Source organism: Anoplopoma fimbria, chromosome 8, assembly GCF_027596085.1.
Source record: "Anoplopoma fimbria isolate UVic2021 breed Golden Eagle Sablefish chromosome 8, Afim_UVic_2022, whole genome shotgun sequence".
Taxonomy (NCBI): domain Eukaryota; kingdom Metazoa; phylum Chordata; class Actinopteri; order Perciformes; family Anoplopomatidae; genus Anoplopoma; species Anoplopoma fimbria.
In genome coordinates this window covers 23,127,902-23,153,923 of record NC_072456.1, presented here as the reverse complement: position 1 = coordinate 23,153,923, position 26,022 = coordinate 23,127,902, and the positions used below count along the sequence as shown (strand labels likewise).

The following is a 26,022-nucleotide window of genomic DNA, read 5'->3' as shown; positions in this document are numbered from 1 at the left end:
GTCTCTTAAACACTGTCCCACAAAATGATTTAAGTAATGCATAATTAACTAATTAGGTATTTTACCTCAATTGTTCACCAATAATAGGCTACATTGTGCCATAACATTATTTAGCTAGGAGCCAAACTACCGTTAGCCACCCCTATTTGTCACAGTTCTAGCATGGGTTTTAGCTAGCTACCTAGATAATTTCGCAGCTAACAGTAATTAATGTATCTACGTTAGCTCACTGTTTTGATTACTGGTTGAACACAAACATGACAAACTTCCATTAAAGTTACTACAAGGAGCTTTTAACTCTCTTTTTAATACTGGAGATTTTATAAGACCGATATAAGCACACAAGACCATTAGCGAGAAGATTGGCTATTTCTATATAGTTATTCTTAAAGGAACAGTGTGTAAGTTTAAGGGGCATCTAGTGGTTTTTGGCAGGTTGCAACTGTCGTAGGGTAAGAGTTGACGCGATAGAAGAACTTATTTGCGGCATGCACGTTAGTCACATACTCCTTCAGCTCAGATTCCTGCAGGGCCTCTGGTGGCCACCAGCCTGCAGCGGACAGACCCAGATCCGGATTCGCTGCCGCCGTCAACCTGCAGTTGCAGGTAGTGGAGATCTGTCTCCTCCTTCGGCCAGGAGCAGAGCTTCTCCTCGCTACTCCGCTGGGAGTTGACACCGACACCACGCTGCTGGAGACCCAGGTTGTTTTGCTGGGCCTTCTGGAGGGTAGGGGAGTCATGGGAGAACCAGAACCAGGACTGAGCTGGTAAGACTATCAGAACCTGCTGCAGTAAAATGAGAGGTTTTCTAAAGGTAATCTGGTGTTTTCAAACAATACCACTTTTGTCCACAGGGGTCGCCAAAATCAACACAAAGAGAAGTTCCTCGTTGTAGGTTTAAGAAATACAATTGATTACTTTCTGGCTTTTTATCTCTGGCAGGACCTACTTGGTTAACCAACACTCATTAGTTAGTAAGTTATTTATATATTTGATATATCTGAAAAAATAAATAAAAGCGTGCAGTCCCTCTTTAATGTCAAAGACATGATTAAATAAAAGTTATAGTGACGGACAGAATTAATACTTTGGCATTAGTGTGTGCAGTTCCATGTTGTATTGCATTTTAGATTGTAGACATATATATTTCAGTCTGCATTTTTCTGTTTCATATTTGTCTTCTTTCTAAACTCTAGTCATGAGTTGGAACTTTAAATGTGTATGAGAACTGACAAACCCATCTTTGCTTTTCAGCCTGCAAACTTCCTCCACTAGATGGCAGTGGCGTTTTTCTGCCTTTTCTGTTTTTAACAGGAAACTAAATGTACAGTATGACAAACTGAGCTCCACACCTGCCCCGTGGAGAAGCACTCTCTCTATTTCACATTAGACACAGTTCACCACAAGTCTTCTTCAATTCCATGCTACCCCTCAGAGCCCGGCCACATAAAAGAAACCAATATTTCTCGAAGACGGGACACAGCTAGCTGCGTTCTAATAAAAATCATACATTATAGGGGGCTCACAAAGTCCCCAGCATGCTGTATTCGTTTGTATGGCTCTGCAGTGATGATCCAAACCATATGAGGGGCTGAGTGGATCAGCAGAGACCCGGTGAAGAGGCAGGCCACCCACAGACATCGCTTCGCCGCTCTCTTTTTCGTCTTCCCTCCCCTCCTAGGTCAGGCGGCATTCCTTCGGTACCCTGGGGATCTTGGCTGAAAGAAGGCAACATCATTCACAACGACTCCGATACTACAACATATGCTACCTTCATTTCTCCTCCTGCAACGATCAAACAGGAACATAAAAAAACAGAAACTGGTGACAGACAGATGGGCAGACTTTCATTACTTTGGCATTAGTGCAAGTACCTCTCGGTGTCAGGAGGTGAACGAGTGCAGGAGGAGAGAGGAGAGGAGCAGATGTTCTTATCAAACATGATGCTAATGCAGATTAACCTTTAGTTACCTGAGTGTTGTTTTTTTAAAGATTTGATGGTGTCTGGTCCACAGATTCTATGTATATATATCCACAATATTCCACAATATGTTTTCAGTCTCGCTCGCTGTGGTTGTCTGAGTCTGATCATCGACTAAAAATGAGGCGACATGAATGTTCTTGATAAGCCCCAATGTTGTCGTGTTTATTGAGCTTGATACATTGCTCAAGGGCAGAGCACCTTCACCCCCTCATCTCTCAGTATCCGTCTAACCGCAGCTGTAGAGTGAAATATCAGCATTGACAAACCCAGACAGTCAACTAAATGAGGCATGGCGACGTTGGAGAGGCAGACGACTTTACTTATCCAAGGGCTGTTGCCACGAATATTTTTTGCTTCTTGATATTAATTCAATTTAGCACAATAAGGCCAAAAGTTAGTAACCACTTTGATGCGGTGGCACCTCCTTTCGTCAGTATTTTTACAACAAAGAAGCACAATTTAGGGTCAATGCTGGCTCACATGGCTACAAAAGTCATATATTGAGATGAGAAATAATTTATAACGGCTACTTTTCCCTCCAAAAGTGACACATAGCAGCTTTATGGACAGAAAACTATCAGCTTAAACATCATATGATAATTAATTCCTCTGAGTTGTGTCAAATTAAAGAGAAAAATGAGCAAAACATCCTCTGGGCCAATTAAAAAAACTGCTTACTTTAGGGTCAGAAGCAGAGGTTGTTATGCAATAAAGTATTTTCCCAAATACCTGAGCAGCTAATTCAATCAGTCTATTCAATCATGTATGAAAAAAAAAAGTTGAATAATTAAAAAGCTAATCTAAAATCCACTAGCACTCACTTTTCTAGGACCTAATTAGCCCTTAATGAGTTTAAAATGGTGTGAAAATGTTTAGTGAGGTCATGTAAGTGCCCAGCGTCTGGCGCTGGAGGGCATGGATCATTTCCCGACTCTGGAAATTGAGTCAGAGTCAAACTGTGTCCTGCCCTGGCTTATTACTGGCTGAGAGGATCGCCCATCCCAGCAGCATAATTCCATCTGGGCTAAATATTTATACAGAGGGGGAACGACATCACTTATCCACAACACATTCATTCACATAAGAGGGAGAGCTACTTCCACAGTTGTCAGAGTGACCCACTCGGTTTGCCGGAGGAACATCACTGCTCTTTGCTGATATTTGCAAAGAAAAGCTTTCAGAGAAAAAAATAGAAGCTTTTGTACCAACTAGAGTTCACAATGATCTTTTTCATTCCTGTTTTTGGGGTAATGCTCACTTTGTATCAGATTGGGAAGAATCCTGCCAGCGGTGAGTGGACTTTTTCGATTTTTGTATTGAACCAAAGTACTTTTAAAATAATGAATCCTCTTAGAGTTATCATTATGATGAGGTACTTTTACCAGAACTCATATTTATGTACTTTTATCTGCCCTTTGAAAAAAATACTGCAGTAGAGATGTTATCTATTCTTTGTATATATACTTATTAAGTAATAAATACACAATCAATACTGGTTAAGACATCCTGGCAGACAGCTGCTATATATTAACCATTATTATTAATTTAATGGACTTTGACTAGAAGATGTCCATTTGAAAGTAACTCTGAATGATGTCATACACTTGTAATGTGTTTACACAGAAGTTTACATGTGTTAAGAGTAACTCATGTTGTTCTATCTCCAGCTGGGATGTGCTGGCTGCAGCAGAGTCAGGACCAAAGGTGTGACATGGTGCTGATGAGAGGGGTGACCCGGGAGGAGTGCTGTGCCGGCGGCCGCCTGGACACAGCCTGGTCCAACACCAGCATGCCCATGAATGAGGTCAGCCTGCTGGGCTTCCTGGGAATCGTGTCCTGTAAACCATGCAAAGGTAAACAAACGGACCTTTTAAAAAAAAAAAAAAAAACATATTTGTTGAGTCTGCCAAGTAGAAGGAATCAATTACTAACCCGTATTGCTTTGGTTAGTCACTGCTGCGGGGCAACGTATTAGTCATCGCATGTAACCCGAAAGGTAAATGTTATAATTAACTGCTCTAAACCCACATTTAAATTCTTTACAGTAACATTGTGAGTAAACATTAGGACTCTATGCTTCTGTCAGTGGTATAGTTTTATGGTAAGTACTGGGAGTTCTGCTTTGATATCATTTGCAGACTTAAAACAGAAGTTGGCTCCTCTGTCACACTAAATAACTCCACAGCAATTTTAAATCAACATATTTACACAATGAGCTCCCGGTGAAGCGTCCTAACAAAATGCAGACGTGGATCGTTCCACTTAACTCCACCCGGCTGTCCCGAAAAGCCTCCCCTCCTGGAATCTCTGCAAAGGTTCATTCAGGTTCACTTGCAAATACATTCTGTTCACATAAGCAGCACTCGCAATAAAGTAATCATAGTCCAAAAATGTGGATATCTCCATGCTGATAAGGTCCAGTAACAATCTAGCCTCTGGCAGAAGAGCACGCCGGACCACAGATCCCAATTTTATTTTTGTGGCCTCATCACACGGCTTAGAGACACAGAGATGTGGGTTGTGTTTATTAAAGGTAGCCTGCAGCTTTGTTAAGAAAAAACTTTACATAAAGGTAAACAACTTTCACATGGAAAATTAATGAAGTTGGGTGAATCACAACCTCCTCCTACATCCCTCCTTCCTTTTTCTAAAGCTAGTTTAAAAGAAAAGGAGCCCTGTTTGCTTCCATGAGCAAAATAAGAAAATGCATTCCAGCAGGCTGGAACAAATGCTTGCCACGTGCCCAGACGTCTGGGACTCATAATGTTCTACACTATCTTGATCATTTGGAATTCTGTGGGAGGAAAAAACGTGGGACATGAATGTCACATCAGTGAAAGTTTAACAGTGGCTTGTCAACAGTTTGTTCACAGACAACAAAACGTTATTTGGAGACGCAGAGGAGATAAGAGAGAGAATGTGCAGTAAGAGACAGAATGAAAGATGGAAATCAACCAAAAGTTAGACCAGGAGAGTAAGAGATATAAAAAAAAAAAACACAACTCTGTGATCAAACAGGATATTGAAGTGGTGGTAGAGACAGGAAATAAGTTCCTCCTCAGGACCCCGAGCCCATCAGACATCACCTCTAAAGGTCCTGGGAAGAAACCTGTGTGCATTGTCTAATGTTGACTCTGCACTGTGTAGGATTACAGTCCCCCCTGTGCTCTGACATTATGGGGTGTCGGTGGAGCCCGCGGCTTCCTCATTTCTCAGCCCGTAAACGTCTCTTGACAGCTATTTGAACTCCGTCTACCTCAGAGCCCCTCCGTCCCTCTGCAGGAGCTTAGCCCAGTCTGTGTGCAGCCGTACACATAGATCTGTTATGAAAACACGCCAGCCCTGCATTCCACCGGGCGAGCCACCCCCAGTGTGTAACGGTCAATAAAGAGATGTGGTTATTGTAAATATTGTGCGGGGTGAAAATTGTGTTATGGTCTGGGAAAAACCCCCAGATCTCTGGCTTGTTTTTGTATGAGAATGCCTGCAGATCACCTGATGTCTGCAGACTTGTTAATACAGTAACATTACACTGACACGGTGCAGTTGCTGGAGCACATATGAAAAAAACCTGCTCGCTGTGCTTTTGTAGAGACTTGCGACGGAGTGATATGCAGCCCTGGGAAGGTTTGCAAAATGAAGACAGGAAGGCCCCAGTGTGTGTGCTCTCCAGACTGCTCTCACATTACCCGGAAGCACGCTGTGTGCGGCAGCGACGGGAGGTCATACAAGGATGAGTGTTCTGTGCTGATGGCCCGCTGCATGGGCCACCCGGACCTGGAGGTCATGTACCAAGGAGACTGCAAGAGTAAGAACAAGTTTATCTAGTTGATGCCGTTCTGCACAAAATTAAAATAAAAAAAATCACACTTTTTATTCTTCTTTTTCCATTGTGCGTCCCACAGAGTCCTGCTCCAACGTGGTGTGTCCTGGTACGCACACCTGCGTGACCGACCAGACCAACAGCGCCCACTGTGTCATGTGCCGCACAACTCCGTGCCCGATCCCCATGCCGTCTGAGCAGGCAATCTGCGGCAACGACAACATCACCTACCCCAGCGCCTGCCACCTCCGCCGGGCCACCTGCTTCCTCGGCCACTCCATAGGGGTCCGCTTCTTCGGCCACTGCAACAGTAAGGCCACAAAAAAAAAACACGCCTTGTCACCTTCTCTTTTTCCTAATACTTGACTGTAACAATGAGGATTCTACCGCTTTCCATGCTAGCACATCTTGACTCTCTCTTTTTGTCTGCAGGTCCCCCTCGGAAACCACAAGATTTCGAGGGCAGCGAGGAAAATGCAGTCTAGGTGGAGAACTCCTGACGCAGTTCCTTGTTTCCGAGAGACGAGCCGGATCAACAAACATTTCCAAGTGTCACACCACTAGCTTCCCATCATGACCTCTTTTTATTGTGTTTTTTTTTTTATTTGGACAATCACTCCCCCTCCCCTTTGTACACAGAATGGCGATACATTTAGAAGAGATCTTTGTTGGAAGACATAAAATAGTGTAATTGCTTTAAAAAAGAGCTACTAAAACCCCTGCGAGCAATTTGCGTTAATCTTGTGTTAGTTTGGGAAATTGAGGCAGATGAACATGTGTGTGTCTTGAGACAGAAGTATCTCATTGGCTCTTTGGGAGATGTGTGCATATTGTAAATAGAATACCACTGCTATTTATTGGAGAAGGTATCAAACTCTATTTATGTTTTCATCCTAGTAACAAATCCATATATCCTTGGGAAAGCTGATGCATAAAATGTATTTATTGTGTTTTTTATGTTTATTGTGTATGTACAATAGCGCTGACCGGTATTGGCATTTTACAGCTGTTTTACATTTTTAACATTGCCCACAAACAAACAGTTTCCCCCCACAAGCCTCTCTTGTGTGTTTGGAAAGTTGATACCACTTTATATTCTGCCAACGTGGTTTCAGTTCACCACCAACAAGAACAGGACAGCTACAGTTGTTCTGTCTGTACTTAAGCTTTTGTGTGGCGGTGAGGACGGGCTCAGCCTAAACAAACCTGTATAGTCTCCCTCCTTTCCTCCCTCCCTCCCCCCTTACATGTTTACTCTGGATGCTGAACCCAAAATCTCTGCCACTTGCTGATGACTACAATTAACAGTCTGGTTGTGTTAGGAGTCTCACACGACCTCCTCTCTAGAGAGCTTGACTCCGTTTTGTAAATGCGTTTTTGACGGTTCGTGCATGTTTCATTCCGTTGCTGTTTTGCCGTTTTGCTGCTTTAATCTGATTTGAATCTTTCTAAGAACTTACTGGACAGACAAATGTAATCACCATTGTCTGACTGAAAGGAAAATTTAATTTGTCTGAGCACGGACCGCAATTAAGGCCAATTGAACATTCCTGATTACACTGCAAGAGACGAGTTGATCTGTTCACCTGCCGGTCTGACTTAAATAGCCAACTTCAAATGGCCAAATGATCCAATTAAATCTTTAGACTCAAAGCAGATGTCTTATGTAATTCCCTTATTATGGAACATCTCAATGACTCTCCTGTAAATAACAGTCTCATGTGCACCTACCTGTGTACCTACTGTGAAATGATAAATGCATCAACATATTTTTGTATTTTTGTACTGCCATTTCAAAACCAACATAAAGTTTAATAACTGTCACAACGTGTCCTCTTTCTTTTTTAACTTTGGAAACGGAAACCCACTTCTGGCTTTGCAACCTGCTTCACCTCAGTACATCGTCTGCACTGTGTTATAACAATGATACAATGAGTATTCTACAACTGTGTCGGACATTGTACAACATTTTGACTTTTCCAACCTGTGTCACAGTATTTATCACAGCCAGTTTCAGCCAAATGAGATCATACTTGCACCCTAAAGGGAACTTGACAGCTTTCCTCTCACGATGAAGTTTAGGGTGGTGGGTCAGGCGCTCAGCTCATGCGTACATTGGTTAGACCTCCTCTACTGTGCGTGCAGTGTCTGAGTCGCCTCATGGGAGAGCCAGCTGAGAATCAAATCCAGGCCGGGCAGCTTTTCTCCCCTGTCTCCTCAATGATATCCTCCTGCTTAGGAGGGTGGATCAGGGGGATGGAGGGCAAAGAATGAGTAGTTTCGTAGTGCTGAGGCCCCGGTACTGACTCACTACCCTGTATAAAATCACCTCCCTTGTTTTTCTGTCTTTCCCTCTACTTCCCCTGAATCCTGCGCTCCGCCATGCAGCAGCATCTGGTTCGACTTTAGTGAGATGTTTATATTCCCGTCCAAGTACCCTTTTATTACACTGGGAATGGAATTAGATGTTTTGTTAGTTCGAACAGGGCAAATAACAAATGCCACCGAGGGGCTGTTTCTGTGCCCACGCACGCAAGTATTTGTGTTTTCTGTGCATTGTGTGTTTAAATCATCAACGATGGATGATTCAAAGACCCACACAAACATGAATCAGATTGAGTCAGCAGGCATTCAGAGATGACGTCAGTGAGGGAGGACGACTTCTGTCCGAGGCCTCTCGTGCCAGTTTCGTTTCTCATCTTTTGGATTAATACATAGAACTGTTCCGGATTTAAACTTTGAACTGCCTAATATACACCTCATTTTGTAAGATTGATGTTGAACATATAGGCCCATTATTCCCAAACCTTTATGAGTGCGAGCCATCTATAAATTCTTCTGTGACCCACACAATCAACTCACCGAACCCGTGGTTCTGGCCATAGTTTAAAAAGTGGCAACCCCACAGGAATTTGCAGTGAACACCCACTAAAATAAAGCACTTGCCGCACATTGTTGGAAATGGCTGTGGTCTCATGCGGGTAAATACACGATTGAAAAAACAAAGTTGAGACAGCACTTTTGATACATACATGAACCATCCAGTCGGTTACAAGGCAAATCCCAGTTGCTGCTGTCATTATGACTGTGTAACACACACCTGTGTACCATTACCACTTGGCCCTCTGACTGGTGTCGGATGTGACACCAGCAGTGGTAATGACATAATCACAGAATAAACCTAAGAGCCATTTCAGAGCTATCCTAATTACACTTAACAGACCACAGGAATCCTCTACCCATTTCTCTCCATATTTCATTCTTTTCTCTACATGTTATGGTTTGTGGTGGTGCGGCCGACAAGGGGTCGGTCTCGATTCCACCGGAGCACAGCTTCTTGTGCGTGTGTGCTCGTCTGTACTTTCAGTTTGTGATTATGGGTGCATCTCACCTGTTATGAGCAACGGATCAGTCACACACATTACGTCACGCAACCTCTGGCTGAGTTGTTTATACCCCTACAAACACACAATGTGACACCCACGCTGACATTTCAGGGATGCATAATCATCCTCCTCTGATATGTCAAGCTTCTCTCTCTCAACGATGTCCACATGGTATCATTTCCGCCAGGTTTTGCCGTACTACTTCCAGTAAGTTAACAGCCAACATTTAGATCTGAAATTTTTCAGAGACCACCCACTCTCTGGATCGCGCCACTGGATTGTAAACAGCTCAGAACCACAGCTGAAACTAATAGATATCAGATCCATCACTCCATCAGAATATATCTGCCTCAAACATGATTTCGGCAAGTCTTTCAATTTCCCACATGTGCATGGAATTAAACTCCTGACACTTGATCATTACACTGACACAACAGCCCACACTCCCGTCTGATAGTTTATACTGCAACAGATGACGTTCTATGGATTTCTCGGAAATACTTTGATTTCATAAAAAGTTACGTCATGTATCATTTATTGAGGCTTATCAGACTTTTTAATCAGCCAAACTGTTATCGTTGAACGACATTTCAGATAATTTAGGAAATCTTTAAACATTTTCATTTGAGCCAGCTAAAAAACATTTTTAGCTGGCTCAAATGACACGTCAATCATCAGTTCATACTTTAATTCCCCCCTAGATGGAAATGAAAGCCAAGCAAAGGACACTCTTTCACTTTAAACTCAAAACTATTGGTTCACTTGTTCTGAGAAATTTTGCAACCACGTGTACTTTCAACTTTTAAGCAATTACTGAAACTCCACACAGGTTTAGTGGAAATAAGCAGCGTGTGTCAGTGATCTGGTCAGGATCAGATCCCCAATAACAAATCAGCAGAGTTAGGAAGTAGTGCAAATGCTAATTGTCCCCAATTATTCTTGGGGAATTGTCTCACTTCCTTGTCGTGACCTCTGGGACGGCTTCCCATCTGGCTCTGTGGGTGGTCCGACCCGTGTGTCCTGACAGAAGGAAAAAAAAACCTTTACTTAAAATGTAAAGGGTAGTGTAAGGCTTAAAACATATATATATATATATATATATATATAAATGTAAATATAAAAGTAAAGTCTGATTAGTGTGATTAATTCAGTTTATTAGGGTTTTTATTAAACATTTAGGTACTGTGTTAGATTCCTCCGGGGTTTTAAATTGTTTGGGTACACGTTTGCCTGTCTTGGCACTGACAAGGTCATTGAATTAACTCTGGTTTGAGTTCATGTTGAAATATCAAGCCACATATTTGAAAAAAAAAAGTCAATTAAGTGTGATAATTGCGCAACACATACTTCCCAAACTCAAATTGAGTCGAATTGTGCAATTTAAGGCTTGGAAAATTACCCGAGCCAGAATTTCACATCAGCTTTTCAGACAGAAATACCTTTTTTTTTTAATATAAAAGCCTTGGCCCAGATACCTGCTTGCTGTTTATAATGGAAAGTTGGTGAAACATTTAATTTGCCTTTGTGTGTATGCCATGCAAGCTCAGCAAAGGTGAGAGTGGGAAAGTTGACTTGTTTTGGATTTTATCCGACCTTGCTTGCTCATTATCACCAGCTTCTTTTAGTTAAACGTCTAATTGAAAACCCACTATAGGACACAGCTAATTCGGTTATCTGTTAGGAGATCCTCTGCTTGTTGAAGTAGGACAATGGACCACAAATTAACTCAGGAGGCCCATCTGGTATCTATTCCCCCAGACTTCAGAGCTGCACATCTTGTAAACACACTGATGGTCAGTTTTAGATTAGAGGAGTAACTGCCCCCATGCATTGTGTTATTACCTCCAGTGTTGTTTGGTGTTGACCGCGTGGAAGCTACGACACGCACAAATATGTAAACATGCACACGCTCTGTACTGTGTGCACGCCAGTGGAAGAAGTATTCAGGTCTAATACCACACGGTGAAAATACTTTGCCACTGCCAGACTGTCATTGAGAAGATTGGCTACTTCTAGTTATTCTTAATGATGTCATTGGTGCTACCGGCTCAGATTTTTGCACAAAATCAAACGAAACAATGCAGGTTCAGTAAAAACTCCTTCAGCTCAGCAGCAACCAGCCCAACTTGATCAGAATCGGAGCATAATAAGAGAGCATAAAGTTGCAAAAAAGGTAGATACTCAAGTTAAGTCCAAGTACCTTGAATTTGTACTTAAGTAAAGTACTTGAGTAAATGTACCTACATTCCACCACTGATGCACGCAAAACATTCTAACAAAACACTCTGGAAACCCTCACACACTCACACACACACACACACACACACACACACACACACACACACACACACACACACACACACACACACACACACACACACACACACACACACACACACACACACACACACACACACGCCATATCCTCACCCACACAAATAGACACACATTGAAACATACACAGCAAACATGCCAAAGGCAACACTCCAGACATTCCTGTAGATAATATTTTGTTGTCTTTTTCTCATGCACACACCTTGTAATTGTCTCTTTTTTTGTCATCATTTCACTATCATTTCACTACCTGCTGTGGAATTTCATGAAGAAATGTTATAGGCTTTGTTTTTTTTAATTAGGATTATTCCTTGTCTCCTGTGGAGGTTTGCGGTTTGGTGTTGCTCTGTGGGATCGGCTGGGTAGAACAGATAACACTCTGTCTCTCCAACATGCTATCTTTTGTGTTTTGTGTTCAATGTCTTTGTGTTTTCTTTGACTGTATGCCTTATTGCATAATACTGTTTTCTGAGTGCTGGTTAGTGATACTGTACACACAATACCTTACACAAGTCTTGCGGCATTCTGACTTTTTCAAAATGATGTTTGTAGAGACCCTTTCAAACTTGGCAACATAAACGTTCTAAATGGGCCCCTTTGTATTTCCTGTTGCAATGTTTCTTAATGCAGTAGCTGAGAGGAAGTAAACTTGGACCAAAGGTGTTGCCCTAGCAACAGAATGACAATAAAAAGGTCTATAGATAGTGAGTGTTTATCACTTAACAAAACTATATAAATCCACAAACATGCTATCATATCTGTGAGCTAACAGAATAACAAAGACAATGCTTACATGCTAATGTTTAACAAGTATAATGTTGACCACATCTTTGTTTATTGTGTAAGCATGCTAGCATTTGCTAATTAACAAAAACAATCACAAAGTACAGCTGACGGGAATAACGTTGCTGTAGTTTTTAAGGTATTTGGTCGTAACCACGGTTCTTGTTTGGTTAAAACGTGTTTAGCACTGCAAATCAGCTTGTGGCAAGGAAACATAAACAGATATCGATAAAGTATTTAAACTGTTAAAAGAACAGTATTTTAAACTGACTGCACTGTGCATAGATGGGGACAGATGTAACCTTATGGAACAGTGGGTCAATACATTACATTACATTACAGTCATTTAGCAGACGCTTTTATCCAAAGCGACTTACTTACAGTAGAAGCAGATAAAGTCAAACTCTGCTGAAGCATCTGCAGTGAGTGACCACAAACACTTCACAACAACAAAAAACAGTTGGACCAAAGTTGGTAATTGTACACATGTGTTTCCTCGAGCAGCATCTCTGTTTTGTTAGCTGCCAAGTGATGTAATGCCAAACACTTAAGTACCGACGTAGTACCACGGGACTTTCTTTTCTGTGGAACACAAGCAGAGCAGAAAAACACTGTGGGATCCCTGCTGGGACTCAAACATGTGTCTATACATGTTGAGGACATGTTAGGTTTATTTCAAAGGCAGCTTTGTTCATCACTAATGTCGACCTTTACAGCCTTTTAGCTTTTTGACCAGAGATCTTACAGTGTGTGTGTGTGTGTGTGTGTGTGTGTGTGTGTGTGTGTGTGTGTGTGTGTGTGTGTGTGTGTGTGTGTGTGTGTGTGTGTGTGTGTGTGTGTGTGTGTATGTGTGTTTGTGTGTGATGCACAGTGTGTCTGGAGGGAGAGAGAGTCTTCGATGGGTGGGACTGAAAACAAGTGACGCATGACAAAGAGGCCCAGGAAGTTCCAGCAGGCTGCTGTTATTGCTGAGTGTGTGGGTGTGTGTGTCCGTGCGTGTGTGTGTTTGTGTGTGTGTGTGTGTGTGCCAGAGTGTGATTCGGGGGCCCAGAGGGACTTTGTGGGGCAATCCCTGCTGGAGTGTCTGGAAAAACTCTGTGGAGTGACAAAAGCAGCAGTGTCCCTTGCAGCATATCTGTCTGCTGCCTTGGCTGCAACACTTTAATTGCCTCCTAGAGTTTAATAGAAATGAAAAAGTAGTAAAGTAAAAAGTAGGCAGAGAAAACAACACACTGTACGTGTGCACATACATGCATGTGCAGTCTAAAAGCTACTTTAATTACAGCGGCAGGAAGAAATAAAATTAGGGACTTCCACCCCTTGCAGTGTTTTGCAGCATATGTTTCAATCCAAATCACAGAGAGAAAACATCTGAATCATACTTAATTTAAAAAGTAAATATAGCCAAACTAAATAAGTCTACTAAATAAGTATTTTATTCCAAATCCAAATTATTAGGGACCTTAAACTACGTGATGTGGAAGGTCGCTCTGTCTGGTAGAGTGGTTTTCTGCTGCTCACACGACCTGTCTCTGACCCAAAGTCACTCACTCCCCAGATTGCATTGCTACAATGAGCATTCGACTGGGATGGCAGTGACGCACTGGGCGCAGAGAGACAATAGCTTACCTCAGCCAGGCAGACATAGCAAACCTCAGTGCTATCAGACACTCTCTAATCTCAGCCCATGGGACAGTCGTGTCTTTCCCACTCCCACGTGGCCAGATCAGACACAATGCCGGCCTAGAGAGGACATTAGGACCTAACTAGGTTACACTGTGAGCTTTGCTCTGAGGAAACATCCAGTCTTATTATAACTAATGATATCTACATCATGCATGCCAAGCTGGGAAATTACACTATTGGGTCACTGAAAGTTTGCAGTTGTTTCACGCTTATTTCAATAGAAATAGAGATGTGGCAAACAAGATTTTTCTGCATAATGAACACCATTAGGAGCAGCTTGCGTTCTGGCCTGCTCGCCTCAAGAGTATAAAATTGGACATTTGTAAATAAAAATCAGGCCAGACGGTTTGAGAGATGTGATTGGCTGATGGGAGGTTGGATGGGAACTCCTACTTACTCTCAACATGTGTTGCCAAGGAGCCAGAGATACTGCAGACTCAAGTGACATGTTTATAGCCGTCAATCTGCAGTTACGGTAATCACATTAAGGATACCTGTGAAGAAAATAAATGCTGAGGACATTTGAATTTACAACCTTGAAAAAAAAACAGACCTGAAAACCAAATAAAATCAATCACATTTCCCTCCAGCTCTTATGAAACTCAGTGAGTCCTTCACTGCTATCTCAGGGCCGCCAGATAGCCGCCAGTAAGAACTTGGCTGTGTTCACACAAAAGGAGAGAATGTCTTTCCCATGTGAGTGCCTATTTATTTACTGTTTTATGTCCAAGATTTGACACTTGATAGAATGGTTCCAACAACAACTGTCAAATAATCAAGGACAACTCACAAATTCAGCTTAGCCAAGATGGATGGCTCTAAAACAGATGCTACATTTAGACATTAAAAGTATGTCTGTTGGGCTCGAGAGGTGGTTGCATTTGGATTTATTTTGACACATTTCACTTTTCCATTGGATTCCTCCACATTTCACTTTTCCATTGGATTCCTCCAATGGAAAAGTGAAATGTGTCAAAATAAATCCAAATGCAGTGCCAGATTGCAAAAACACATCTCTGGTTAATATGTGAACAATGAGAGCTGGGGGTCCTGAATCTGCAGGGATAAAACACAAGCTCAGTGTGCTGATACATAATACAGATTCGTCAGGGGGGCTTTGGCATTAGTAAGCAAATTAGTGGCAAATGCAGGTCACCTTAACCCGGTTTTCCGCTACTTACAAAAACCTTTCTTAAGCTCTCATGGAGAGTGCATTGTATCCGCAGTCACTGACTACATTGTGAAATACTGTGATACTCTTCAACAACAAGTGATACACAAAAGCACCACCTTGTGGCGATGTTCTGTAACACACATGATTGGTAGTCTTTGTCAAATGCATATGAATTCATATTTTCACAGTAAATAATCTGTTCTTTATTTGCTTATGTTTACACCAATTTTTTTTAAATGAATAAATAATTTGTAATTGGTTTTGATATTTCACATGAATCTGATTCTGTAATTATATAATGAATAAGTATAATCAATCCAATAATGTTATTTTTTAAATAATTTGGATAGTATTTTTATGTTTACACCAATTTTTAAAAATAAATAAAGAATTGTAATTCGTTTTGATATTTCACATTAATCTTATTCTGTAATTATATAATGAATAAGTATAATCAATCCAATAATGTTATTTTTTAAATGTTCTTTATTCATGTGGTACATTTGGATAGTATTTTTATGTTTACACCAATTTTTAAAAATAAATAAATGATTTGAAATTTGCTTTGATATTTCACATTAATCTTATTCTGTAATTATATAATAAATAAGTATAATCAACCCAATAATGTTATTTTTTAAATAATTTGGATAGTATTTTTATGTTTACACCAATTTTTAAAAATAAATAAATAATTTGTAATTCGTTTTGATATTTCACATTAATCTTATTCTGTAATTATATAATAAATAAGTATAATCAATCCAATAATGCTATTTTTTAAATGTTCTTTATTCATGTGGTACATTTGGATAGTATTTTTATGTTTACACCAATTTTTAAAAATAAATAAATGATTTGAAATTTGCTTTGATATTTCACATTAATCTTATTCTGTAATTATATAATAAATAAGTATAATCGACCCAATAATGTTATTTTTTAAATAATTTGGATAGTATTTTTATGTTTACACCAATTTTTAAAAAATAAATAAAGAATTGTAATTCGTTTTGATATTTCACATTAATCTTATTCTGTAATTATATAATAAATAAGTATAATCAATCCAATAATGTTATTTTTTTAATGTTCTTTATTCATGTGGTACATTTGGATAGTATTTTTATGTTTACACCAATTTTTAAAAATAAATAAATAATTGTAATTGGTCTTGATATTCACATTAATCTTATTCTGTAATTATATAATAAATAAGTATAATCGACCCAATAATGTTATTTTTTAAATGTTCTTTATTCATGTGGTACATTTGGATAGTATTTTTATGTTTACACCAATTTTTTTAAATGAATAAATAATTTGTAATTCGTTTTGATATTTCACATTAATCTTATTCTTGAATTATATAATAAATAAGTATAATCAATCCAATAATGATATTTTTGAAAATGTTCTTTATTCATGTGGTACATTTGGATTGTATTTTTATGTTTACACCAATTTTTAAAAATAAATAAATGATTTGAAATTTGCTTTGATATTTCACATTAATCTTATTCTGTAATTATATAATAAATAAGTATAATCAATCCAATAATGTTATTTTTTAAATAATTTGGATAGTATTTTTATGTTTACACCAATTTTTAAAAATAAATAAATAATTGTAATTCGTTTTGATATTTCACATCTTATTCTTGAATTATATAATAAATAAGTATAATCAATCCAATAATGATTTTTTTAATGTTCTTTATTCATGTGGTACATTTGGATAGTATTTTTATGTTTACACCAATTTTTAAAAATAAAGAAATAATTGTAATTGGTCTTGATACTCACATTAATCTTATTCTGTAATTATATAATAAATAAGTATAATCGACCCAATAATGTTATTTTTTAAATAATTTGGATAGTATTTTTATGTTTACACCAATTTTTAAAAATAAATAAATAATTGTAATTCGCTTTGATATTTCACATTAATCTTATTCTTGAATTATATAATAAATAAGTATAATCAATCCAACAATGATATTTTTGAAAATGTTCTTTATTCATGTGGTACATTTGGATAGTATTTTTATGTTTACACCAATTTTTAAAAATAAATAAATAATTGTAATTCGCTTTGATATTTCACATTAATCTTATTCTGTAATTATATAATAAATAAGTATAATCAATCCAATAATGATATTTTTGAAAATGTTCTTTATTCATGTGGTACATTTGGATAGTATTTTTCGAAGCGCATTTCAATGACATGCTCGTCGTAGTTTTTTGACCTTTCCGGTGCTCCGTAGTCCTTCCTCCTCTCTACCTGTTTAGTGGTTAAAGATGGCGGAAGCTCCTCCATGGCCCAGCCGGTTCTTCTGTCACAGATGCTCCGCAGAGATTAGCCCTCGTCTTCCCGTGAGTACCGTGAACACAAATGAAATACGGGGACGACTGGACCCGTGAAAAACACGGTGGTGTCGCCGTTACTTTGATATAAACCGTTGTAGCGGCGGGGGCCAACAGTTAGCATGCTAACAGTGTTAGCATGCTAACTGTGGGCTAGCGCTACCCAGCGTTTAGCTAGCTTGTTATCTTAAGCAGTGGATCCAGCAGCGTACGTCCACTGCGTAGTCTTTACACACAGACGTCTCCTCTTCTATCACACCATGTTTACAACAACACTGGCTGGATCATTTGTTGATTACTGAGGGTTTTCTAACTGTTAGCTTATATTATTTAGCTATAACTGTGTCTTCAGGTGCTTTCCTTTTATCAGTGAAACGCTGTTAACCCTGGTGTGTCTTTGTGAACTGAGCTAGAGTGTAAATCACACATGTAAACAGCAGATCCAGCAGCAACAAAGCCACTGAGTCCTTCTCTTGTTTTGCCATTCACCAAAGCACACTACTGTCTGTCACAGGCTAGAATGATCTGTCATAGAGCTGTACATGTGCTGTTCACAATGTAGAAAGATCAGCCATAGGTTTCTGGTTATTTGTCATTTTAACTATAGGAAATACAGCTGATTGACACAGGATCAGGGTTTACAACCATCAAAACAAAAGAGAAACACAAGGATATACAAAGTATTTCCACACAAAAGGTGTCAAAATGATATATGGTTATAAGGTGTATGTGTGGTGTTAGGCAGTCTGATAGCCAGGAGGAAAACGCTGTACCTCATAAGATAAGATAAGATGAGATAATCCTTTATTAGTCCCGCAGCGGGGACATTTACAGGATTACAGCAGCATAGATATAGTGCAAACAAGGTACAGAGTAGAAAAAACAAACAAGTATTTTAAATAAGTAAGTAAAAATAAAATCCACAATAACTAAAAAATAGTGTGTATTTGTATTGCACAGATTTATTAGTGTTTTGTGGTCTACTGGGATGGCAGACAGAGCTGGTCGTGCAGCCTGACAGCATTCTAGTGGTGTTTGGCTTAATGCTGTGGTTTCCAACACTTGGAAGCTTTTTCCTAAACATCTCTAACGGTAGATATCCTGCATGGAAGGGAAAGATCTTCTCAGCTTTCCTCTGTGTTCATATCTGAAGGTGCCGCTCGGACTGCAGTTCCCTTATCAAATAGTGACGTGACAGGTCAGGCCACTTTCAACAGTGTCCCAATAGGTGGAGGTGAGGAAAGGGTGGGAAGCCATCAAGTAATAGGTGACCGGTTAGCACTGGACACCTGCAAAGCACAAGGTAAATGTTGGCTGTGGGCAGGTAAACATTCCAGATCACCCCCCCACCATGGCACATTAGTTTTTTTTTTTTTATATATATATAAAGCAAGTCCTAATTTAAACACTGTCAGGCCTAAAGGTTACACGATAGTTCCCATATTTATAATCTCTGGTACCACATTTTTAAAAGAGGCAGACTAAAAAATGTGAGCTGCCGGTAGAAATGTTCAGGGACCTGCCGCTGTGGGAGGTGAGGAAAAAACTTAATTTCAGACCCTGGAAGGCCTCCTCTATTGAGCTCTATTGGTCAGATTGTTGGTTTTCCAGGAAAGGATCGCCTGCAATGTGTGCTGCAAGAAATGTGGAGCTTTATTTGCTACAATGAATGGGACTAATGGGTGTTGCAAGCCCATCAGTCTTTTGTCAGACTGCTTTTTTAAGCTTTAGGCGGTTAGAGCTAGTTTTATCATATGAGAAGAATTATCATCTTCTGTCTTTTTTATCTCTCTGTCCAGCTGTGCTATCAGTAGAGTTGTTTGACATACCTTATTTAAACTTGCGGCATACTGACACACTAATGGCTGTAGCTGTAGTCGTCATGCAATTCACATTTAGTTTTTTAAGTTGCGTGTTTAAATGAAAAGTGATGCAGCTGTTTGTAAAATCGATTGTTGAACATGTTATGATGAGTCTAATGTTCTGTCTTTACTACCTCTATGTTTTTTTTACAGGAGTATACATGTCCAAGATGTGACTCAGGGTTTATTGAGGAGCTACTGGAGGAGAGAAGGTGTGTATAAGTTGTATTTTACACACAGTTTTCCTAAAAAAAGGCGTTATTGTTCTGACTGTTGTACTATAACTATAAGTTAGTTATTAGGAGACTGCCACCACTCATTATGGACAATAGAATTCCTCAAATAATATTCCTGTGATGCTTTTCTTTAAACCTGTGTCGTCATATGTTTGGGTTATCATTCCTAACAGTTTTTACTCACCAACATACGCAGACTGGAGTCACATTCTTTACACATACTTGGCCAATGAAGCCGATTCTAATTCTGAACATGCAGTCGCTGACATTTAAGCAAATAGTGTTGTTATGATGCATTTTATTACCTGTGCTAATAGATGCCATTGTGAAGCTGCGTGGAACAGTCACACTATTTGTAGTGGTCCTTTTTTTTAAAAAAGGCACTGCTCAACTAGAATGAAATGTAATGCTTTCTTTTTCTTAGGGCAGTTTTATATTTTGTATTACAGTCTGTCCTTTTATCCCTTTTTATTTGTAACTATTATCATTATATTTGAAGGTGTTGCAGTTAAAATTGGGATCACAACAGTAAATTTAATGTAAAAAAAAAAGATAAGGGGAAGAAAAAGGACACAGAAAAACTTTATAACATGATTGGGAAGAATGGAAACTATGATGCGTAGTGGGGGAAATTTTTCTATTTAGTAACACTGAGTCAAGGCATAACTTTGTCAACTACTTGTCCTCTGTTTAGTGCTGACAATGGCTCCATGTCGACCATCTCCAGCGGGCCCCAGAACCAGCAACCATTTGAGGTTTCTAACCTTTTCTTTTCTCTAATCTCTGTCACACACAACCTCTTTCTCTGTCCCACTACACCGTTGCATAATATCCTCAAAATATGTTAAATAGTTTCCATTGGGTCTTTTTGCTGATGTAGTACTGCACAAGATGGAAGTCACCTCCGGGTTTCCACTTCTGCTTTTGCGACAGACCACAGTTTAAAGTAATATTGTATTGCATGATTTGGCTGTTTTAACTCAAAGAAGAGTGGCGTTCTTAGCCTGATATGTAGTTTAGGTAAGTACTGTGGGATAACATTTTCTTGTTGTTATCCCAGTAAACATGAGATTCTGTATGCCAGCATACTTTTCCATTTCGTTGAAATTTGACCTAACAGTCAACAGAACTCTCCATGCTTCAGGTGTGTTGTTTTGACAATAAACCGTTGCGAGTATTTAGAGAAATCACAAAGCTTCACTGGTTTCTACCATCAAGATTACACAGTTTTTTTATTTTTCGCTTTCATCTGATTTTTCTCCCAGAATCCGGACCAGCACTTGTTTACATTCCCTTCTGGCTACGGCCAGTTTGCCCTGGGTGTCTTTGACGACCGCTTCGACTTCGGGGCTGGACTGGGAACGGAGGATAACAGGGATGCTGAAAACAGGCGGGAAAGGGAAACCGCTTCACGGCAACGATACGGTGCCAGGCAACCAAGAAGTCGGCACGGCTCCAGGCGACAAACAGGGAGGCCGGAGGGAGTTCCTACTCTAGAGGGGTGAGTAGTGCAGACGGTGACTTGTGGGACTTGAGTCATAAATCAAGCCACAAAACTGTGGTTCCAAACTGTGGGATAATAGGATCCATAGGCTGAAAAATACATGTTACCCTTACATAGCGGTGCACTTCTTTCACTTTTTTTCATTTCTCCATCAATGCATCTGTATCATAGCTGTATCTTCTCTTTTGTAGAATCATTCAGCAACTAGTGAATGGAATAATTGCACCAACTGCAATGCCAAATATTGGAGTTGGACCCTGGTAAGCGTCTTGAACACACTTATACTTTTACCAGAAAACTAATCTTCATCTGTCAGGTGTCTCCTAACTGCTCTAATGTTTGACTATTTTCTTTAAAGGGGTGTTCTTCACTCTAATCCTATGGATTATGCCTGGGGCGCCAATGGACTAGATGCAATTATAACTCAGGTATTTGTCAGAAAACCTTTAAATGTTTTTAAAGTGATTGCTGTGCTCATTAAAAAATATTAGGTTCTGATTCTAATCTTTTTAATAATTATTGAAATGTTGAAATATGCAGTTATATGCATTCAAACGTGCATTTCTTTTCTATCTTTTTCTCTCTCGTATTTAGTTATTAAACCAGTTTGAGAACACGGGACCTCCGCCTGCCGATAGGGATAAAATAAAAACTCTTCCTACAGTACAAGTTACAGAAGAGCACGTCGGTAAGGAAAAACATAATAAAGTGTAATAGAATGGGTTTTTTTTCTGATATCTCAGATATATTGTATTATTTGCATATTTGGACAGCAGTATCATTTTCTTCATTTCAGTATAACTCAAACAGTGCACTTATTTAATCATCAACCACAAGATATATAAGTCTATTTAAATTCATCATCTGAAAATTGGTAGATCGCATCTTTTTCATATTCAAATTGATACACTCATGATGTAATGTAACTATATTTTACCATCCAAACTGGCTTGACGGATAGCATTCAATATTTTTCACATTTTTACGCTCTGTCTTTCAGCCTCAGGACTGGAATGTCCAGTGTGTAAAGAAGACTACAGTGTCGGAGAAAGTGTGAGGCAGCTCCCGTGCAATCACATGTTCCACAATGATTGCATAGTCCCCTGGCTGGAACAGGTACTAAACATCCACGATCTAATGCTCTCCCCATCTAAATATTCACCGTTAGCTATCTGAAACTATGTAATGTGGAAGATTCATCGATGACACTTAAGAGTGATTTCACTATTTTTCAACCTGAGTCCTATTTTCCCATGTTTTTGTGTCTAACTGACAAATGACGACGACAATTAGTCAATTGTTCGCCGCTACAGTCTGCAGCCGCTGAAGGAGCTGCAATGTAATAATAACGGGCAATTGCTCACCGTCAATGAACATCGATTAAAGTGCTTGTTTTTGCCGTTGACAGGCTCATATTGTTATTATAATTTAATATACCACATTACTGAAGGAACCCTTCAGAGAAATGAAATGTTTTACTTACATTACTCTCGGTCTGGTCTGTCTGTTCACGCGCAGAAACGCATCCACATATCTGATATCAGCAAAATATTCAGCCGTGACATTGAAAGTATTTAAGATAACACTAAGCTATGCTTTCTGTACTCCAACACAACAAACTCTGACATCCCCGGCACTCCTCTCTCCAACTCTCACTCATGTTTACACCATTTTCTTCAGGCAATCAAGTCACATGACGCAATAACTAACAAGAGGCAAAAGGGAAAGATAAATGTTTTATTTCTCTGTTGGGACCTTTCCATGATAATCGAAGCCTGTCAGTGGCAACAACAAGCACTCATAGTGAACGTACGTTGATGGTGCAGAATTTCCCAATATAATTTCATTGCAGCTCGTTTCAAAAATTGATTGAATGATCTAAGAAATAGACACAAAACATGGGGAAAATGTAAAAAATACAAAAACAGAGTAATCCTTAAAGAGCTCATTATTTTTTACCACGCTGTCTCTCTTCCTCTCCAGCATGACACGTGTCCAGTGTGCAGGAAAAGCTTGTGTGGTCAGAACACGGCAACGAATCCTCCAGAACTATCAGGGATGAACTTTACCTCCTCTTCTTCCTCCTCCTCGGCCTCCTCCTCTTCCTCGACCCCTCAGTCCTCAAGTTCGGCCAGCAATGAGAACTCCACTGATAACTCATAGAGGGCCGTTTGTCCTCATCGCCCTATGAGCTGTTTATAGCTCCTAGGCTGCTGCTGCACTTCGGAGCGGTGACCTCAGTCTCTCCCTGCTGGAGGGCAGAGACCTGAGTGCATCTCGCCAGGAGCACTCAAGCCTGATTCGGGGGGGGGACAAGAGTCCATGTGTTTCTGCCCGTCCTGTTGCTCCCCATCTTGGTAAGGGATCCGAAACAAAGGAAAGGGCTGAGGCCTGGAGTGCAGCTTCTGTCAGGGAGGATGTAGAGGAGCATGGAAACTTCAAGAGCCTTGATCTGCCTGAATCACCTCACACAGGGAGCGAGAGCAAAAGAATCCAAAGGTAGAAGACTCGGGAAAACAAGACAGCCGCTGTTCTTTTCTCTTTTTTTTTTTTTTTTTTTTTTTTTTTTAATCTCCAGACTGTGTGAAATATGAAATGACCCACTTTTGCTAATGAAGCAAAAAGAACTGAACATTTATTCCTTTTTTTTAACAAGTAGTATTCATATCTCACAGATAAAATGACCCAAAGTGCACTGTAGTGTACTGTTAAAAGTGTGCACTTAAGTTTCTTCAGCTTGGTTTAGAATGATACTACATTTGACTCCTTTTCTTTCTTTTTTTTTCTTCTCAAAAACAGAATTCCAATAGTTTTATAAAATGATTCACTTTCAGATTACCTGACACCACACAGGTAACATGGTTTGCATTTGAAATGATGCGGTAAATTGAAGTAATTCTGTGCTGTTTGGTTAAATGATGCGGATTCCGTCACTAAATTACTCGCATGCGGATTTTGTTTTGTTATCTGCAGGCCTAAAACACTCAAACTTGTCATACCATTTTCGGGATTTTAAAGTTAAGATAAATTAAATATTTTCTGAAGTTGCCAGTTGACTATTGATTTGCAGTATGATTGTGTCAAAAGAAGTGAATAAATAAATAAAGCTGTTTTGGGTGCTACCACTCAAAATTCATGTTAAGCATTCTCGTTGTGTGTGTGTGTATATAATACTCTCATAAGGTCTAATCGTGATTAACATTAGTCATAAAATGTACTGAAAGACGTCTGTTTGCTTCTGTGGTTAGACACTTGATGGAAGTGCAGCAAAAAATTGCAACGGCAAATAAGCTAATAGACATTTCTTTGTCCTAATACCAAATAAAATGGTAAATATTTTTGGCGCAATCAGTCAAAATAAGAACTGTGTTGTTTTGTGTTCCCCAGTCTAAATTATTTGTCCTTTTAGTGACATCTTGAAGACTCTAAGAACAACCAAACACCTACCAGGGAACAATAACACCATCAACAAGCACTGCTGGCCTGGTCCAAAGGCACGTCGTAATCAGAGTCTCTCTTAAATCTTTCCCTGGGGTACTTTCCTATTAAATGTTATCAATAAGTCAATAAATTCTGCTTCCTCTCATTGTTTAGCCATTACGGACATATTTCCTCTACATTGTACCTCTCTTCTCTGGGGTTGAGGCTCAAAGGCCTTTAATCTGAGGGGATTGTTATGAACAGAACATTGGTCTCGCTATATTACAAGTGGACACACTTGTTTTATAGTTATGAGTTTGACTTTACAATGTGAAATAGCTGATTTATATTATCAGTTTATTGTTACCTTTGTGCAATGCATGTGTGCCTTTTCAACTATGTACACTGAGATAAGGCAAGCAGTTTTAATATTGAGGTACAAGTTCAGCTCTTTAAAGCTGTGAATGTGAAGGTGTCTTTTTCTTTTTTCAGTGTTGCAACCTGAATTTAAAATGGATTTAGATTAAGTGTACCGATACAAAATAACTTGTGAAACAGTGAAAACTTTCAAATAGATTTTTTAAATAGTTTGGCAGCACTTTCAGAAGCATCAACATGACACATCTGGATTTGGGGATTTTCTATTTTTCTTTTATTCACTTATTTTTAAAACTATTTTGAACGGTGAGTTACAAACTGGTACAACATTTACATTGGTTACATTTTACCAAATTTAGTTTTACTTTGACTATAACATCAGAACTCTGGAAGTTGTAGATGAGAAATAAAAACAACATAAGAAAAAACAAGCCTTATTTCCTCTTACATGTACTAAGGCTTGTTCGAGTTGACGCGAACTATCTGGCTAGAAACCTGAAATGAATTTTCACTGAATTTTAACATGACTAAAGTCTGGCTAAAGACAGACTTTCAAGTTGTCTTTAGACTCTAAAACAGGACGTCAGGAATTTGGCTTTTGTTCCTCTTAAGCCTCTGTGGCAACTACCCACACAAAAAATGATTCTAGCATCACCATGCTATATTTAAATTGAGATACATTTATTTATGTGCCTTTTTACAAACTCCAGCTGTGATCACTCTGAAACACAACATTTTTTGAATGGTGTGCTGGGAGTTATGTCCCATCCATACTGATGAATTTATTTTTGCAAAGAGAACAACCTGATTAAGAAAGTCCTTAGCTATTTCTGGATTTTTTTTCTTCTGTTAGATAAAACCAAAACTCCAGGATCCTCATAATTCAGTCTTGAATATTGCAGACATTTTCTTTCAGTTTATGCTCTCACATACGCCGACAACTGGGTGACTTTCTTTTAGACCCATACAGTACCAGTCAAAAGTTTGGACACACCTTCTCATTTTTTTTTTGAAGAATCTAAAATATAAAACATATTCTGGTTTGTTGAGCAGTTGTTTGTTTACCACATCATTCCATA

General features: G+C 39.2%; 2 protein-coding genes across 2 annotated transcripts; both read left to right on the top strand.

Annotated features, from left to right (window-relative positions):
• Positions 1–3,013: 3,013 nt before the first annotated feature.
• fstl3 (follistatin-like 3 (secreted glycoprotein)) lies at positions 3,014–7,625 on the top strand. Its single transcript, XM_054602554.1, has 5 exons — positions 3,014–3,274; positions 3,652–3,837; positions 5,577–5,792; positions 5,890–6,117; positions 6,240–7,625. The coding sequence occupies exons 1-5, from the start codon at positions 3,205–3,207 to the stop codon at positions 6,290–6,292; spliced, it is 753 nt and encodes a 250-aa protein (XP_054458529.1). The 5' UTR covers positions 3,014–3,204; the 3' UTR covers positions 6,293–7,625.
• A 9,841-nt stretch (positions 7,626–17,466) lies between these two features.
• LOC129094800 (E3 ubiquitin-protein ligase RNF126-like) lies at positions 17,467–24,287 on the top strand. Its single transcript, XM_054603066.1, has 9 exons — positions 17,467–17,552; positions 19,559–19,617; positions 20,336–20,396; positions 20,907–21,142; positions 21,337–21,405; positions 21,504–21,573; positions 21,740–21,833; positions 22,146–22,261; positions 23,129–24,287. The coding sequence occupies exons 1-9, from the start codon at positions 17,478–17,480 to the stop codon at positions 23,306–23,308; spliced, it is 960 nt and encodes a 319-aa protein (XP_054459041.1). The 5' UTR covers positions 17,467–17,477; the 3' UTR covers positions 23,309–24,287.
• The last annotated feature ends 1,735 nt before the right edge of the window (positions 24,288–26,022 follow it).

Coding starts and splice junctions, on each gene's coding strand:
- fstl3 (XM_054602554.1), top strand. CDS start 3,205: ATGATCTTTTTCATTCCTGTTTTTGGGGTAATGCTCACTTTGTATCAG. Junction 3,838..5,576: donor GTCCTGTAAACCATGCAAAG/GTAAACAAACGG, acceptor GTGCTTTTGTAG/AGACTTGCGACGGAGTGATA. Junction 6,118..6,239: donor CTTCTTCGGCCACTGCAACA/GTAAGGCCACAA, acceptor TTTTGTCTGCAG/GTCCCCCTCGGAAACCACAA.
- LOC129094800 (XM_054603066.1), top strand. CDS start 17,478: ATGGCGGAAGCTCCTCCATGGCCCAGCCGGTTCTTCTGTCACAGATGC. Junction 19,618..20,335: donor GAGCTACTGGAGGAGAGAAG/GTGTGTATAAGT, acceptor TCCTCTGTTTAG/TGCTGACAATGGCTCCATGT. Junction 21,406..21,503: donor AATATTGGAGTTGGACCCTG/GTAAGCGTCTTG, acceptor TTTTCTTTAAAG/GGGTGTTCTTCACTCTAATC.